Source organism: Somniosus microcephalus, unplaced genomic scaffold (genome assembly GCF_052327205.1).
Source record: "Somniosus microcephalus isolate GS21.2 unplaced genomic scaffold, FLI_Smic_1.0 unresolved_chr2, whole genome shotgun sequence".
Classification (NCBI taxonomy): Eukaryota; Metazoa; Chordata; class Chondrichthyes; order Squaliformes; family Somniosidae; genus Somniosus; species Somniosus microcephalus.
Genome location: NW_028225180.1, coordinates 80497395 through 80514723, shown reverse-complemented (window position 1 = coordinate 80514723; position 17329 = coordinate 80497395). Strand labels below are relative to the sequence as shown.

The 17329-nt window shown below is 57.1% G+C and overlaps 1 protein-coding gene across 2 annotated transcripts in view; it reads left to right on the top strand.

Moving 5' to 3' along the window:
* The window catches only part of LOC147092881 (protein sel-1 homolog 1-like), a 79407-nt gene that overhangs the window by 2984 nt on the left and 59094 nt on the right, over positions 1–17329 (top strand). For both annotated transcript variants that reach the window (XM_085976165.1, XM_085976164.1), the window contains exons 3-12: positions 1543–1930; positions 2834–2874; positions 4292–4403; positions 6724–6891; positions 8679–8781; positions 9992–10154; positions 13052–13105; positions 14274–14333; positions 15332–15413; positions 16520–16674. In XM_085976165.1, coding sequence (XP_085832291.1) covers positions 1543–1930; positions 2834–2874; positions 4292–4403; positions 6724–6891; positions 8679–8781; positions 9992–10154; positions 13052–13105; positions 14274–14333; positions 15332–15413; positions 16520–16674 — 1326 coding nt within the window. The remainder of the gene's footprint in view (positions 1–1542; positions 1931–2833; positions 2875–4291; positions 4404–6723; positions 6892–8678; positions 8782–9991; positions 10155–13051; positions 13106–14273; positions 14334–15331; positions 15414–16519; positions 16675–17329) is intronic.

Genomic DNA, 17329 nt, shown 5'->3' with positions numbered 1-17329 from the left:
CCGATGGTCGGGGAGTCCAGAACCAGGGGTCACAGTCTAAGGATAAGGGGTAAGCCATTTAGGACAGAGATGAGGAGGAATTTCTTCACCCAGAGAGTGGTGATACTGTGGAATTCTCTACCACAGAAGGCAGTAGAGGCCAATTCATTAAATATATTCAAGAAGGAGTTGGATATATTTCTTAAGGCTAAAGGGATATGGGGAGAAAGCAGGGACAGGGTACTGAGTTTGGATGATCAGCCATGATCTCATTGAATGGCGGAGGGGGCTCGAGGGGCCGAATGGCCTACTCCTGCTCCTATCTTCTATGTTTCTATGTTAAGAGCAGGGGGAGTTCTCCCCGGTGTCCTGGGGCCAATATTTATCCCTCAATCAACATCACTAAAACAGATGATCTGGTCACTATCACATTGCTGTTTGTGGGAGCTTGCTGTGCGCAGATTGGCTGCCGTGTTTCCTACATTACAACAGTGACTACACTTCAAAAAGTACTTCATTGGCTGTAAAGCGCTTTGGGACATCCTGAGGTTGTGAAAGGCGCTGGAGAAATGCAAGATTTACTCTTTTTCACCAATCCCAACACTATAACAGTAAGAACTGTGCCTGCAGGAGTCAGGCTGGTGTTTTATTTCCCCTTTTGTGAGTTGCCTCCTGGCAATGGTCTAGATTGGAAGTGCCCAGGCGGGAAAGCCATGGGCACTGACCCATGTTCTGCCACGCGAACGGCGGAGCCTTCAAACTGGGTTTAAATGGTACTCCGACTGAGGCTCCTCCTCTAGGGCCACAAAATCAGGATGGAAGATCAACTGAATCAGCAGAGAGCCTCACTCGGGGGGAGAGAGAGAGAGGCCACTGGATGACTGCTGTGGGAACTGAGCTGGTACAATAGGGGTGGTTCTTCAGAGGCTGCCTTAGGAGCCTTTGATGCAGTGAAGTAGAGGGAGCTTTACTCTGTATCTAACCCGTGCTGTACCTGCCCTGGGAGTGTTTGATGGGACAGTGTAGAGGGAGCTTTACTCTGTATCTAACCCGTGCTGTACCTGCCCTGGGAGTGTTTGATGGGACAGTGTAGAGGGAGCTTTACTCTGTATCTAACCCGTGCTGTACCTGCCCTGGGAGTGTTTGATGGGACAGTGCAGAGGGAGCTTTACTCTGTATCTAACCCGTGCTGTACCTGCCCTGGGAGTGTTTGATGGGACAGTGTAGAGGAAGCTTTACTCTGTATCTAACCCGTGCTGTACCTGCCCTGGGAGTGTTTGATGGGACAGTGTAGAGGAAGCTTTACTCTATATCTAACCCTGTGCTGTAGCTGTGCCTGCCCGGGGAGTGTTTAGTGACAGTGTAGAGGGAGCTTTACTCTGTATCTAACCCGTGCTGTACCTGCCCTGGGAGTGTTTGATGGGACAGTGTAGAGGAAGCTTTACTCTATATCTAACCCTGTGCTGCAGCTGTGCCTGCCCGGGGAGTGTTTAGTGACAGTGTAGAGGGAGCTTTCCCAGGCTGGCGATCCCAGTGTTGATGCTGAGCTATTCTATTTTGTAGGAACATACCTTTGAATCCGAAGCCGGGGAGAGGCAGCTGGGGGAGGAACCGGACGATGGCCGCGCAGGGGTTGAGGGCGGAACGAGTGACTCGTCGGCGGAAGACCCCACTCTGCGGAGCCAGCGCTCGAGCCGCCGCGACGATGCCGAACTGGCCAACAGCGTTCCCGATTCCCACGGGGAATCCGGGATTGTGAGCAACGAGGGGGAGCGCGGGGCCGCCGTGGGCCGTTTCCCGCAAGACCTGAAGGGTGACATGATCGAGCAGCTGATAGACCTGATGGCTGAGGACGAGGAGGAGCGCGAGGGTGGCTCGGACCCGAAGGGTGCAAGGCGTGAGGCGATGGAGGAAGGTGCTGCTGGGTCGCCTGGCCGCCTGGGGCGAGCGGGTGAGTGCACCCTCCCGTCGCCCCTCATCCTCCCCTCCCACCCCCCCCCCCCCCGAAAGCACCAGCTCCTTTCTGTCATTCCGTGGGCAGCCGCTGCCCCGCCCCCACCTTCCAGTCAGCGGGCTATTCGCACTTGGGGGGCATCGCAACAGAGCCCCGCCCTGTCCCCCTCTCGACCTCGGTGCTCACAGACTCTTCCAGCACGGGTCAGCGGGTGGTGATCAGGAGGGGGCAACCCTCACTCACCTCTTTCCCCCCGCCCCCCCCCCTGCTCCACCCCGAGTTGGACAAGCGAGAGTTGGGCGCTGGGACGGACTAGGGCGGGGCGCTGGGTTGGGTGCGTCTCCGTGAGTTGGAGTACGAGAAGCAATTCCTGGGATGAGAGGGCTGTCCTATGAGGAGAGATTGAGTAGATTGGGCCGATACTCTCTGGAGTTTAGAAGAATGAGAGGTGATCTGATTGAAACATAGAAGATTCTGAGGGGGATTGACAGGGTCGATGCTGAGAGGTTGTGTCCCCTGGCTGGAGTGTCTAGAACCAGGGGTCACAGTCTCAGGATAAGGGGTCGGCCATTTAGGACTGAGATGAGGAGGAATTTCTTCACTCAGAGGGTGGTGAATCTTTGGAATTCTCTGCCCCAGAGGGCTGTGGAGGCTCGGTCATTGAGTATATTCAAGGCTGAGATCGAGAGATTTTTGGACTCTCGGGGAATCGAGGGATATGGGGATCGGGCGGGAAAGTGGAGTTGAGGTCGTTGATCAGCCATGATCTTATTGAATGGCGGAGCAGGCTCGAGGGGCCGAATGGCCAACTCCTAATTACGTTCTTGTGTTCGATGGGACTTAGCGCTTTTTCTCCCCCACCGCCTGTATTTATATTTAATTAATATTGTTGTTCCACAGCTGGAGATTATGAGGAGAAGAAGCCTTCCGATGTAGAGGAGGTAGGTGAAGCCCAAACGCACCGTTTTTTCCCATATCTTTTCAGCCGTCAACAGCTCCGAAAAGCAATACGGCCAACGTCGCCGACCAACGTCCCTACCAGGTCCCCTGGGGTCCCCGTCACTGGCACTCTCAGTGCCACCAGGGTCCCCTCCTCTTTTGGCACCCCCACCAGTGCCCCCATGCGGGCATGCCTATTGGCCCCACTCCCTGTGTCCCCATGTGGGGGGGTCTCTGCTATTCGACTGGGGAAGGTTTCACAGCTGAACATGATCTCCACCAGGGGGGTCACTGGATAGTGATCAGGAGTGGGAATGTTCGCCGATTTCCCATCTCTCCCTTCCTTCCTCAGCCCAGGAGTCCCCCCCCCCCCCCTCCCACTCCACCTGGGGGCGGGATTCAACCTCGCGTGTCGGGCTTGGAGTGAAGGCGCCGTCGTGCACGCTGTGACTGGCCTGCTGGGAATCGGAACACAAGCTAAATCGCACCAATTGGGATTGAGTCCCACATTCGGGCAGACATTTCACACCGTGTACAAGTAACGAGCGCGTTCACGTAAAGGCCCCGGTCAGTTATTGAAAGCAGTCTGTCTGTTTTGCATAGGTTAGTGCCATATGGGGAATAATTTCAACTCTCGGGAAAGGCTGAACAGGCCGGGGCTCTTTTCTCTAGAAATGAGAAGGCCGAGGGGTGACCTGATCGAGGTCTTTAAGATTATGAAAGGGTTTGATTGTGTAGACGTACAGAAGATGTTTCCACTTGTGGCGGAGACCAGAACTAGGGGCCATCAATATAAGATACAGGAAACGTTCGATTTACCGGCACCTAAATAACCGGAAATCTCGGTTAACCGGCAAAATTCAGGAGTAGGTTTTACTTCATATTGTACTTGCCTTCCTCCATCTGTTGCTGTGCAAGGGTGTGGCTGCAGCTGTTGCTAAGCTACAGAGACGCTTGGAACTTGTGGCCATTGTTCTGCACTTGTTGCTAAGCAACAGGGTTTTATACGGAGCTGTCAGCTCTCCCTATCTTTTACTATAGCGCTCGGTTGTCCGGAATTTTTGATGAACCGGCACCACGTCAGTCCCGTCGGTGCCGGATAAAAAAAAGTTTCCTGTAGTCAGTAATAAATCCAATAGGGAATTCAGGAGAAACTTCTTTACCCAGAGAGTGGTGAGAATGTGGAACTCACTACCACAAGGAGTGGTTGAGGTGAATAACAGAGATGCATTTAAGGGGAAGCTGGATAAACACATGAGGGAGAAAGGAATAGAAGGATATGTTGATGGGGTGAGATGAAGAGGGGTGGGAGGAGGCTGGTGTGGAGCAGAAACACCGGCACGGAGCAGTTGGGCCGAATGGCCTGTTTCTGTGCTGTAGATTCGATGATCCTCTGACGATTTGAAATCTGTTGTTCAGTTACAGGAAGGAGCGGGAGAATCCCTCCCAGAAACCCACCCACCCCCTCAGCTATTGGAGGAGCTGGGACCGATCGAAGAGCCGCCTGTGGCCAGCGTCCCTCGTTACCCAGGTAACTGCGCGGGGGGCCGGAGGAACACGAGGAAGGGGGGGGTGGCTATGGTTTGACTGTAGCCATCGCCCCTCCCACACCCTTCACTCCCCGCTTGGGTGAGGGAGGGGCAGAAACATCACCCGAGCCTCCCGCTATCCGGAATGTGCGCGCGGAAGATCAGGTGAGGGGAGGATTCCCCACGCAGTTGAATAGCCTGCCAACGCTCGCTGTGCAGCCTCGCGCAGGTTGAGTGGTGACATGGGTGAGGCACCTGGGGATACCTGTTGGCAACTGCACCTTGGAGCCATGCCAGCCCCTTCCGGAGAGATGGGGCCCGGAGAGATCAGCCGTACGGGGGACTGGCGGGAGTGCCATGAGATTCCGAATGCCTTTAGACGGAGAGTTCCGCAGCTCCCGCGTAGAGCGTGCACGGGTTGCCGAGCTGCAGTGATTCTATACACCTGGGGTATGCCCGCGGGCTGATCTCAGTGGTACGAAAAGGAAGCGTTCCTGGTCCAGAAAGTACTGGTGACATGAGGGTCGGCCGTGGCTCAGTGGGCAGCACTCTCTGTCTCGCCTCGGAGTCAGAAGGTTGTGGGTTCGAGCCCCACTCCAGAGACTTGAGCACAAAAATCCAGCCCGACACTCCCAGTGCAGTGCTGAGGGAGCGGCGCACTGTTGGAGGGGTGGTACCGAGGGAGTGCTGCGCTGTCAGAGGGGCAGTGCTGAGGGAGTGCCGCACTGTCGGAGGGGCAGTACTGAGGGAGCGCCGCACTGCCGGAGGGTCAGTACTGAGGGAGCGCCGCACTGCCGGAGGGTCAGTACTGAGGGAGCGCCGCACTGCCGGAGGGTCAGTACTGAGGGAGCGCCGCACTGCCGGAGGGGCAGTACTGAGGGAACGCCGCACTGCCGGAGGGTCCGTACTGAGGGAGCGCTGCACTGCCGGAGGGGCAATACTGAGGGAGCGCCGCACTGTCGGAGGGGCAGTACTGAGGGAGCGCCGCACTGTCGGAGGGTCAGTACTGAGGGAGCGCCGCACTGCCGGAGGGTCAGTACTGAGGGAGCGCCGCACTGCCGGAGGGGCAGTACTGAGGGAACGCCGCACTGCCGGAGGGTCAGTACTGAGGGAGCGCCGCACTGTTGGAGGGGCAATACTGAGGGAGCGCCGCACTGTCGGAGGGGCAGTACTGAGGGAGCGCCGCACTGTCGGAGGGGCAGTACTGAGGGAGTGCTGCACTGTCGGAGGGGCAGTACTGAGGGAGCGCCGCACTGTCGGAGGGGCAGTACTGAGGGAGCGTCGCACTGTCGGAGGGGCTGTACTGAGGGAGCGCCGCACTGTTGGAGGGGCAGTACTGAGGGAGCGCCGCACTGTTGGAGGGGCAGTACTGAGGGAGCGCCGCACTGTCGGAGGGGCTGTACTGAGGGAGCGCCGCACTGTTGGAGGGGCAGTACTGAGGGAGCGCCGCACTGTCGGAGGGGCAGTACTGAGGGAAAGCCGCACTGTCGGAGGGGCAGTACTGAGGGAGCGCCGCACTGTTGGAGGGGCAGTACTGAGGGAGCGCCGCACTGTCGGAGGGGCAGTACTGAGGGAGCGCCGCACTGTTGGAGGGGCAGTACTGAGGGAGCGCCGCACTGTCGGAGGGGCTGTACTGAGGGAGCGCCGCACTGTTGGAGGGGCAGTACTGAGGGAGCGCCGCACTGTCGGAGGGGCAGTACTGAGGGAAAGCCGCACTGTCGGAGGGGCAGTACTGAGGGAGCGCCGCACTGTTGGAGGGGCAGTACTGAGGGAGCGCCGCACTGTCGGAGGGGCGGTACTGAGGGAGCGCCGCACTGTCGGGAGGTGTTTTTCGGATGAGACGTTAAACTGAGGCCCCGTCTGCGCTCTCAGGTGGATGTAAAAGATCCCACGGCCACTATTGGAAGAAGAGCAGGGGAGTTCTCCCCAGTGTCCTGGGGCCAATATTTATCCCTCAATCAACATCACTACAACAGATGATGTGGTCATTATCACATTGCTGTTTGTGGGAGCTTGCTGTGCGCACATTGTGCGTGTTTCCTACATTACAACAGTGACCACGCTTCAAAAAGTACTTCATTGGCTGTGAAGCGCTTTGGGACGCCCTGAGGTGGTGAAAGGCGCTGGAGAAATGCGAGTCTTTCTTTCCTTGTGGGTGGTGAACCTGCTGGGCACTGCGCGGCGCAGCTTCCCGTCCCCTGAATATCGGATCGCTTGTGTAGGCCGCGTCCTTTCTGTTGCTGCACGCTCTGCTGCGGTTGGCTACCACCGTCGTTCGGCAGTGCGGACTCCCCCTTTAACGACTTCCCCTTTTCCCTGCAGCGGTTGCGGCACTGGGAGGCACAGCGGAGGGCCGGGAGTGCAGCTTCCCGTTCCTGCTCCGGGGCAAGGAATACACGGAATGCACGGAGGACGGGAGAGTGGACGGCAGGCTGTGGTGCGCCGTGACCTACGACTACGAGCGGGACAAGCAGTGGGGTTTCTGTGAAAGTAAGGACGGCGGTGGGGGAGGGGGCTGTCACCAACGTTCCCTCTGAGCTGTGCGCGGCCGGGCAGTAACCTGCAAGCTCTCGCGCAGGCCGCGCGCAAGCGTTTACTTCGGAAATACCGCGCCTGCGCTGAAATTTGAAGGGACCATGCATTGAAAGAAATGGGCCGCGCAGCCTACAGGGAACTTTGGCTGTCTCGAGTTCCCATACGATAGAAAAAAAGCGCACGCGTGGGAATTTGAATGGGCCACGCAGCCCCTTAAAGGGACCACCACTCAAAAAAAAAAAAAAAAAAAAAAAAAAAAAAAAAAAAATTTAAAGGGGACATTGACTGTGGTGGGGTGGGGGGGCGGGCGGCGTGGGGCAGTGAAGGTAGAAGCGTGACCTCTGGGCTGGGAAACTCGTCAATCTCCCATGGCGTTGCCCGCGGAGAGCTGGGGCTAATCGAATCTGCTTCGCGAGGCTGCAGGCCTGGTTATGGGGTCCTACAGCTTATGAGGCGCCAACTAGTGGTGGGAGTGCGCAGCTGCAGGCGTGACCAGGTGACGGTGAAAATAATCCCATAGGGGATAGAATGGCGCAGCCCAATCAAGCAGCGCACAAGGCCTGTGTCAAATTTAATATATTAAAAGGGTTATTTTACTTCCCCCCCGCCCCCCCCCCCCCCACATCCCTGGTGAGAGAGACTGATGACGTTAATAGCAGGCGGATATGTAGCCAGTTCTCTCAATCTCTCAATGTCCACCATTTTAACATAAGCGGTAAACTATTTACTTTCAACAGACAATAATTTCATAACTGGTGCGGTCGTGTGCTGATAGCACGCACGATAGTCTCTGGGCTGTGGTCTCTTTTTGTCTGGGAGAGGAGATTCTGGGAGATTCACGGGCTGTTGCAGGAGTGGGTTTAGTGTTTTTAATTCATTCACGGGATGTGGGCGTCGCTGGCAACACCCAGCATTTATTGCCCATCCCCAATTGCCCTCGAGAAGGTGGAGGTGAGCCGCCTTGAACCGCTGCAGTCCATGTGGTGAAGGTGCTCCCACAGCGCTGTTAGGGAGGGAGTTCCAGGATTTTGACCCAGCGACGATGAAGGATCGGCCGATATATTTCCAAGTCAGGATGGGGAGGGGAACTTGGAGGTGGTGGTGTTCCCATGCACCTGCTGCCCTTGTCCTTCTCGGTGGAAGAGGTCGCGGGTTTGGGAGGTGCTGCCGAAGAAGCCTTGGCGAGTTGCTGCAGTGCATCTTGTAGATGGTCCACACTGCAGCCACGGTGCGCCGGTGGTGGAGGGGGTGAATGTTTAAGGTGGTGGATGGGGTGCCAATCAAACGGGCTGCTTTGTTTAAGGAGGTGGATAGTCTGTGGGTGTACTTTTCAATTCGAGCTGTGTGTGTATATAAAAAATCGATAACGTTATGAAAAACCTTGTCCTTCCTGTCCACAAGCCCTACTTCCCGTTGTCACGATGTGTCGTCCCCTTTGTAAGTTGCTATGTCAACATTTCCCATTGAATTTTGTTTTGTAAACTGTCACGGTCTGCGCACGCAGGGAAATAGGGTGAGAACAGGTTGAGATTTGCCCGTGATGCCTCCCCAAGGTTGAATATCTCCCTATCTAAGCTCGCATGAGGATGGGTGGTCATGTGAGCTCAGTTCAATTAGACCGTACCCCCAGCGAGATTCGGTGCCTTCAGGAGAAGGGTGGGTAAATTAATTTTATTTAAAAAAAAAAAAAAAAGGAATTTGTATCGCTAACTGCGTCGGGCGTGTTCACTCTCTGTCTGCAGCTGAAGCAGAGTCCGCGAAGAGACGGGAGGCCCTTGAAGCAGAGACTCTGTACCAGAAGGGAATCGCTTGGATCAGCAGCAGCAGGGAGAGCCAGAAGCAGGAGTGAGTGATCCTCGCGCAAAAGCCCCGCTGGCTCGGCAGACGAATAATGCACCACCACACGGCCCAGGCAGGGTCGGGGTTATCTCTGCGGCGGTGCGGTGGGGTGAGGGAACGGAGCGAGAGAGCCAATCAGCCGGGGGTTGCCGCTCCCGACTGCTGTCCCGTTGATCCCCCCCCCCCCCCCCCCAACCCCACTTCCGCTGCGAGTCTGCGAAGGTCACACTTCCTGGTTGTGATGCACCCCATGGTCAGTTGTGATGCACCCCATGGTCGGCTGTGAAGAAGCGGAAGGTGGGCCACCAGCCACAGAAATCACCGAGGGCTACATGGGTGCGGAACCCCCCCCCCCCCCCCCCCCACCGAACCCCAGTTCAGCGGTGAACTGAAGGACCAGCCGCCCTCCACATTGAATTTTCCTATGTAAACTGTCACGGTCTGTGCGCGCATGGAATTAGGGTGCGCACAGGATGAGATTTGCCCATGATGCCCCCCAAGGTTGAATATCCTGGTACTGTTCACATTCTGGGCACTTATAGTCCGCCTCACTCTGACGCCGCTCTCCGTCATCTTCCCCCCGCCCCCCCCACCCTCAGCGCTGTGACATCATCGCGGTATTCCTCGTCTGGTGTCAGCTCGGCTCAATCGATAGAGCTCTCGACTGTGGGTCACCCAGGTCGCGGGTTCGATCCCCGATCCAGAGCCTCGAGCCCATAATCCCGGCTGACACCGTCTGAGGTGCCGTCGTCCGAATGAGAGCGAGTTAAACCGAAGCCCCCTGTCTGTCTGTCTGGCCAGCCTCCCACATTCTACCTTACGTAAACTTGAGGTCATCCAAAAGTCCCGTTCCCCCATCACCCCCCTGTGCTCGCTGACCTACACCGGCAACGCCTCGATTTTAAAATTCTCATCCTGGTTTTCAAATCCCTCCACGGCCTCGCCCCTCCCTATCTCTGTAACCTCCTCCAGCCCCACAACCCCCCCGAGATCTCTGCGCTCCTCCAAATCTGGCCTCTTGAGCATCCCCGATTTATAATCGCTCCACCATTGGCGGCCGTGCCTTCAGCTACCTGGGCCCCTAAGCTCTGGAATTCCCTCCCTAAACCTCTCCGCCTCTCTCTCTCCTCCTTTAAGACGCTCCTTGTGAATTGTAGCCACTGTTGTAATGGAGGGACAGTAAGAGCTGTGTGTGTGTGTGATTCTCCTGCTGCAGAGGCTACAAGCTGCTGATTAAAGCTGCCGACCTGGGGAACAGCAAAGCTACCGAGTCAGTGGGTTACTCGCTGCTGCTGGGAGACCACCTCCCACAGAACATCACCGCAGCCAGGGAGCTGTTCCAGATCCTCGCGGAAGAGGGGCTGCCCAAGTCACAGACAGTAAGTAACAGGAGCGCACTCTCTTCTCTGTACCTTAATCTCTCTCCTTTCTCGTCTCTTTCTCATCTCGCTCTCTGTTCTTCCACCCCTCTGTCTCTCTCTCGCGTTCTCTCTCTCGCGTTCTCTCTCTCGCGTTCTCTCTCTCGCGTTCTCTCTCTCGCGTTCTCTCTCTCGCGTTCTCTCTCTCGCGTTCTCTCTCTCGCGTTCTCTCTCTCGCGTTCTCTCTCTCGCGTTCTCTCTCGCGTTCTCTCTCTCTCTCGCGTTCTCTCTCTCGCGTTCTCTCTCTCGCGTTCTCTCTCTCGCGTTCTCTCTCGCGTTTTCTCTCTCTCTCGCGTTCCCTCTCTCTCGCGTTCCCTCTCTCTCGCGTTCCCTCTCTCTCGCGTTCCCTCTCTCTCGCGTTCCCCCTCTCTCGCGTTCCCCCTCTCTCGCGTTCCCCCTCTCTCGCGTTCCCCCTCTCTCGCGTTCCCCCTCTCTCGCGTTCCCCCTCTCGCGCGTTCCCCCTCTCGCGCGTTCCCCCTCTCGCGCGTTCCCCCTCTCGCGCGTTCCCCCTCTCGCGCGTTCCCCCTCTCGCGCGTTCCCCCTCTCGCGCGTTCCCCCTCTCGCGCGCTCCCCCTCTCGCGCGCTCCCCCTCTCGCGCGCTCCCCCTCTCGCGCGCTCCCCCTCTCGCGCGCTCCCCCTCTCGCGCGCTCCCCCTCTCGCGCGCTCCCCCTCTCGCGCGCTCCCCCCTCGCGCGCGCTCCCCCTCGCGCGCGCTCCCCCTCGCGCGCGCTCCCCCTCGCGCGCGCTCCCCCTCGCGCGCGCTCCCCCTCTCGCGCGCTCCCCCTCTCGCGCGCTCCCCCTCGCGCGCGCTCCCCCTCGCGCGCGCTCCCCCTCGCGCGCGCTCCCCCCTCGCCCTCTCTCTCTCTCGCCCTCTCTCGCCCTCTCTCTCTCGCTCTCTCTCTCTCTCGCCCTCTCTCTCTCTCGCCCTCTCTCTCTCTCTCGCCCTCTCTCTCTCGCCCTCTCTCTCTCGCCCTCTCTCTCGCCCTCTGTCTCTCTCTCTCTCTCGCCCTCTGTCTCTCTCTCTCTCGCCCTCTGTCTCTCTCTCTCTCTCGCCCTCTGTCTCTCTCTCTCTCGCCCTCTGTCTCTCTCTCTCTCGCCCTCTGTCTCTCTCTCTCTCGCCCTCTGTCTCTCTCTCTCTCGCCCTCTGTCTCTCTCTCTCTCGCCCTCTGTCTCTCTCTCTCTCGCCCTCTGTCTCTCTCTCTCTCGCCCTCTGTCTCTCTCTCTCTCGCCCTCTGTCTCTCTCTCTCTCGCCCTCTGTCTCTCTCTCTCTCGCCCTCTGTGTCTCTCTCTCTCTCGCCCTCTGTCTCTCTCTCTCTCGCCCTCTGTCTCTCTCTCTCTCGCCCTCTGTCTCTCTCTCTCTCGCCCTCTGTCTCTCTCTCTCTCGCCCTCTGTCTCTCTCTCTCTCGCCCTCTGTCTCTCTCTCTCTCGCCCTCTGTCTCTCTCGCCCTCTGTCTCTCTCTCTCTCGCCCTCTGTCTCTCTCTCTCTCTCGCCCTCTGTCTCTCTCTCTCTCTCGCCCTCTGTCTCTCTCTCTCTCGCCCTCTGTCTCTCTCTCTCTCGCCCTCTGTCTCTCTCTCTCTCTCGCCCTCTGTCTCTCTCTCTCTCGCCCTCTGTCTCTCTCTCGCCCTCTGTCTCTCTCTCTCTCGCCCTCTGTCTCTCTCTCTCTCGCCCTCTGTCTCTCTCTCTCTCTCGCCCTCTGTCTCTCTCTCGCCCTCTGTCTCTCTCTCTCTCGCCCTCTGTCTCTCTCTCTCTCGCCCTCTGTCTCTCTCTCTCTCGCCCTCTCTCTCTCTCTCTCGCCCTCTGTCTCTCTCTCGCCCTCTGTCTCTCTCTCTCTCTCGCCCTCTGTCTCTCTCTCTCTCGCCCTCTGTCTCTCTCTCTCTCGCCCTCTGTCTCTCTCTCTCTCGCCCTCTGTCTCTCTCTCTCTCGCCCTCTGTCTCTCTCTCGCCCTCTGTCTCTCTCTCTCTCGCCCTCTGTCTCTCTCTCTCTCGCCCTCTGTCTCTCTCTCGCCCTCTGTCTCTCTCTCTCTCGCCCTCTGTCTCTCTCTCTCTCGCCCTCTGTCTCTCTCTCTCTCGCCCTCTGTCTCTCTCTCTCTCTCGCCCTCTGTCTCTCTCTCTCTCGCCCTCTGTCTCTCTCTCTCTCGCCCTCTCTCTGTTCTTCCGCCCCTCTCTCTGTCTCTCTCTCGCCCCCTCTCTCTCTGTTCTTCCGCCCTTCCTTGCCTCTCGCTCTCTCCCTCCCTTTCTTTCAATCTCTTTGTCTCTCTCCATCCCCTTTCTGTCTGTCTCTGACTCACCCCCTCCTTTTGTCTTTCTCTCCCTCCTCTGTGTGTGTGTGTCTGTCTCTCCCTTTCTGTCTCTCTCCCCTTCCCACTCTGTCTCCGTCTGTCTGTCTGACTCTCTCCCCCTCTGTCTCTGTCTGTCTGTCTCACTGACACCCCCCCCCCCCCTCACTATCTGCTGTTTGTCTCCCCTTCTCTGTGTGTGTCTGTCTCTCTCTCTCTCACTCTGTCTCTGTCTGTCTGGCTCTTTGTCTCTCTCCCCCTTGCTATCTGCCTGTCTAACTGTGTCTCTGATTCCTCCTTGATATCTGCTGTTTGTGTCTCTCTCCCTTTCTGTCTGTCTGTGTCTCTCCCTCATCTGTCTGTCTCCTCCTCTCTCTCGCTCTCTCCCTCCGTCTCTCTCATTCCTGTTTCTCCCTCCGTCTCTCTCATTCCTGTTTCTCCCTCCGTCTCTCTCATTCCTCTGTTTCTCCCTCTGCCCTTGTATCTTTTTCCTCTCTCTCTCTCTCTCTCTGTCTGTGTCTCTCTCTCCTTTATTGGGCTGCAGGTGATATTTTCACACCAGTAATCTCAATCTCTCTCCTAGTTTTTAGGATTTCTGTATGCAACAGGACTGAACGTAAACTCCAGCCAAGCTAAGGTGGGTGTGCGCTTATTAAGCAAGCTTTAATCCCAGGGTTACTGAGACTCGGAGACTCTGGGAACTCAGCACATGATCCAATACTGAAGTCTCAGACATCTAACCACAGGACACCCTGCTCGTGTCAGAATCAACAAAATACCAGGTTTCTGCCGGTGTATCTCCTCTCATGAGTTTCCATCATGGCACCCGGTGGCAGCTTGGCTCAGTTGGCCCCTGAGTCAGAAGGTCGTGGGTTCAATCTCCACTCCAGAGACTTGAGCCCATAATCCAGGCTGACACTCCCCAGTTGCCAGTACTGAGAGAGCACCGCACTGTCGGAGGGGCAGTACTGAGAGAGCACCGCACTGTCGGAGGGGCAGTACTGAGGGAGCACCGCACTGTCGGAGGGGCAGTACTGAGGGAGCACCGCACTGTCGGAGGGGCAGTACTGAGGGAGCACCGCACTGTCGGAGGGGCAGTACTGAGGGAGCACCGCACTGTCGGAGGGGCAGTGCTGAGGGAGCGCCGCACTATCTGAGGGGCAGTACTGAGGGAGCGCCGCACTGTCGGAGGGGCGGTACTGAGGGAGCGCCGCATTGTCGGAGGGGCAGTGCTGAGGGAGCGCCGCACTATCTGAGGGGCAGTACTGAGGGAGCGCCGCACTGTCGGAGGGGCAGTGCTGAGGGAGCGCCGCACTGTCGGAGGGGCGGTACTGAGGGAGCGCCGCACTGTCGGAGGGGCGGTACTGAGGGAGCGCCGCACTGTCGGAGGGGCAGTACTGAGGGAGCGCCGCACTGTCGGAGGTGCCACCTTTCGGAGGAGACGTTAAACTGAGGCCCCGTCTGCCCCCTCAGGTGGATGTAAAAGATCCCATGGCCACTATTGGAAGAAGAGCAGGAGGAGTTCTCCCTGGGGCCATTATTTATCCCACAACCAACATCGCTAAAGCAGATGATCTGGTCATTATCACATTGCTGTTTGTGGGAGCTTGCTGTGCGCAAATTGCCTGCCGCGTTTCCCACATTACAACAGTGACCACACTTCAAAAAGTACTTCATTAGCTGTAAAGCACTTTGGGACGTCCTGGGGTTGTGAAAGGCGCTGTAGTCTTTCTTTATGCAGCATTTACCCGCTGAGCTGATATCCTTTCTCCTTTCCCCTTGTGTGTGTGTCTCTGTCCTGCCAGGCGCTGGTGTACTACACGTTTGGTGCTCTCGGGGGGAACCTGATGGCGCACATGGCCTTGGTGAGTACTGGGCAGGCTTTGCGTTGATTTTTTTTTTGGGTGCACTCGCTCGCTCCTGGGTAGATGCAGAGAGGATGTTTCCCCTCGTGGAGGAATCTAGAACTAGGGGGCATAATTTCAGAATAAGGGAAATCGGAAATGAGAAATTTCTTCTCTGAGGGTGGTGAATCTGTGGAATTCTCTGCCCCGGAGAGCTGTGGAGGCTGGGTCATTAAATACATTTAAGGTGGAGATAGATGGATTTTTGAATGATAAGGGAGTCGAGGGTTATGGGGAGCGGGCAGGGAAGTGATGTTGAGGCCAAGATCAGATCAGCCACGATCTTATTGAATGGCGGAGCCGGCTCGAGGGGCCGAATGGCCGACTCCTGCTCCGACCTCATGTTCTTTTATGTTCTTCCCAGAAGATGCACCAGGGCACCTCTTGCGCGGGCAGGAGGTTTGTTCCGACCCTGACAAACTGGCCCATTGACCCAGTATAGCGAGAGAGAGATCGGTCAGAGTTCGCTCGCTCGCACCCCAAGGAAAGTCGGGGTTAGGTAGCAATGTTCCCGTTAAGCTGGAAGTCCTGTGCAGGCCGCTTGCCAGCTTCACAATGGAAAACCCGCGCATGTGCGGAAATTTGAATGGACCGCGCATCCCCTTAAAGGGGCCACGCACCCCAAAAAAACATTCAAGGGAACATTGGTTTTTACTAGACTTTTTTTTCTTTTTAACCTAAATTGGAGGAAACGAGACCTAAAATTTGGAAGGCCCAGGCAGGTTACATCTGCCTTGTGCGTATTGCAGTACACAGGGGCAAACACTGGGGTGGGCGTGGATTATGATCCAAACTTGCACCCCACCTCTCCACACTTGCCTCTCTGCTAATTTCTCACCACGTGGCTGTCCCTCTTGCACGGGTCCGACCACGGGTGCGAGACGCGGAAAGGGGCTAGCTCTTGTTTGGGGGAGCCTTTGTAAAGCCAGCTGAACCAAAACCCTCTCTCTCTTTTCCAGGGATACCGCTACTGGTCGGGGATCGGGGTGACGCAGAGCTGCGAGGCCGCGCTGACCCATTACCGAGTGGTCGCCAATCACGGTGAGTGTCCGCGGCTGGGCCAGCGACGCCTAGGTCAGCGGCTTCACATCAGGTGATCATGGGCCAGGCCGTTGACTTGGGTTTGTTATGGAGAAATGGCCGAAACTCCAAGACCTGATAGCCCCCGTCCCTGCAGTCCCCTAACCCTCCCATCGAAGCCCATCCCTCTAGTCCCCCAACTCTCCCATTGAAGCCAGACCCACCAGTCCCCTAACTCTCCCATCGAAGCCCATCCCTCCAATACCCTAACTCTTCCATCGAAGCTCATCCCTCTAGTCCCTCAACTCTCCCATCGAAGCCTGCCTCTCTAGACCCCTAAATCTGCCATCGAAGCTCATCCCTCCAGTCCCCTAACTCTCCCATCGAAGCCCGCCTCTCTAGACCCCTAACTCTCCCATCGAAGCCCATCCCTCCAATACCCATACTCTTCCATCGAAGCCCATCCCTCTAGTCCCTCAACTCTCCCATCGAAGCCCATCCCTCTCGTCCCCTAACTCTCCCATCGAAGCCCATCCCTCCAGTCCCCTAACTCTCCCATCGAAGCCCGCCTCTCTAGACCCCTAACTCTGCCATCGAAGCCCATCCCTCTAGTCCACTAACTCTCCCTTCGTAGCCCATCCCACTAGTCCCCTAACTCTCCCATCGTAGCCCATCCCTCCAGCCCCCTAACTCTCCCATCGTAGCCCATCCCTCTAGTCCCCTAACTCTCCCATCGTAGCCCATCCCTCTAGTCCCCTAACTCTCCCATCGTAGCCCATCCCTCTAGTCCCCTAACTCGCCCATCGAAGCCCATCCCTCTAGTCCCCTAACTCGCCCATCGAAGCCCATCCCTCTAGTCCCCTAACTCGTCCATCGTAGCCCATCCCTCCAGTCCCCTAACTCGCCCATCGAAGCCCATCCCTCTAGTCCCCTAACTCGTCCATCGTAGCCCATCCCTCCAGTCCCCTAACTCGCCCATCGAAGCCCGCCCCTCTAGTCCCCTCCCATTATCTCCGCCGCCTCCCTCCCAGCGCCAGCTATCCTGTTGCGCCTGCTGTCTGCACTGAATCCCTTTATTCTCCAGGAGATGTGACTGTGCCTCCTTTCTGCCCCCCCCCCCCTCCCAGTGGCCAATGACATCTCCCAGACCGGCGGGCTGATGGCGCAGAAGATCCGGCTCCTGGACGAGGCAGAGAACCCGGGCTCCGGCAATGGGATGTTGGACGAGGATCTGATCCAGTACTACCAGTTCCTGGCGGAGAAAGGGGATGTCCAGGCACAGGTACCCGGGGCCTTGCTGGGGGGTGTAACCAGGGAATGTCCCTTTCAATAGACGACAGTCCCGCTCGGTGTTCAACCAGTGTTGTCCAGTAGGAATCGCCGAGTTGCCACGGCGACACAGTTTTAGCCACATGCACTCATTTTAATAGAAAATGCCTTGCGTGCAATCCAGGTAAATGTACTTCACGCGTGGATATCTATTTAACACCCGCCGCCATTCAGTAACCAAGGAAGTAAACCAGCCACAACGATCAAAGCACAACACTCGCAGGCTCTGCTGGTCATCTCACCATTTTACCAACAAACGCGTGCAACAGGTTAAAGTTCACATGCGCAGGCCGTGCGAGTGCGAGTATTGAGATCGCAGGGCAAAAGACGGTGACGATTACTCATGTTTTAATTTACTAATCGGAAATGCAATTAATGAACCACATCTGGATCCCCTATTGTCCACATCTGGATTCCCACTCGACCACATGTGGCTAGCGTATTGAACATCGCTGGGTAAGACTAATTGAATCGAATCGTCTCGGCCCGTCTCTCCTCGGCCAGTCTAGACCATCAGCAGCAGACCCGTTCTATCGTACGGCGTGTAACCAGACACCTCGCGCTGTTTAAAAAGGGGGATTGTTCTTCTCCTTGTCCAATCTTTGGGG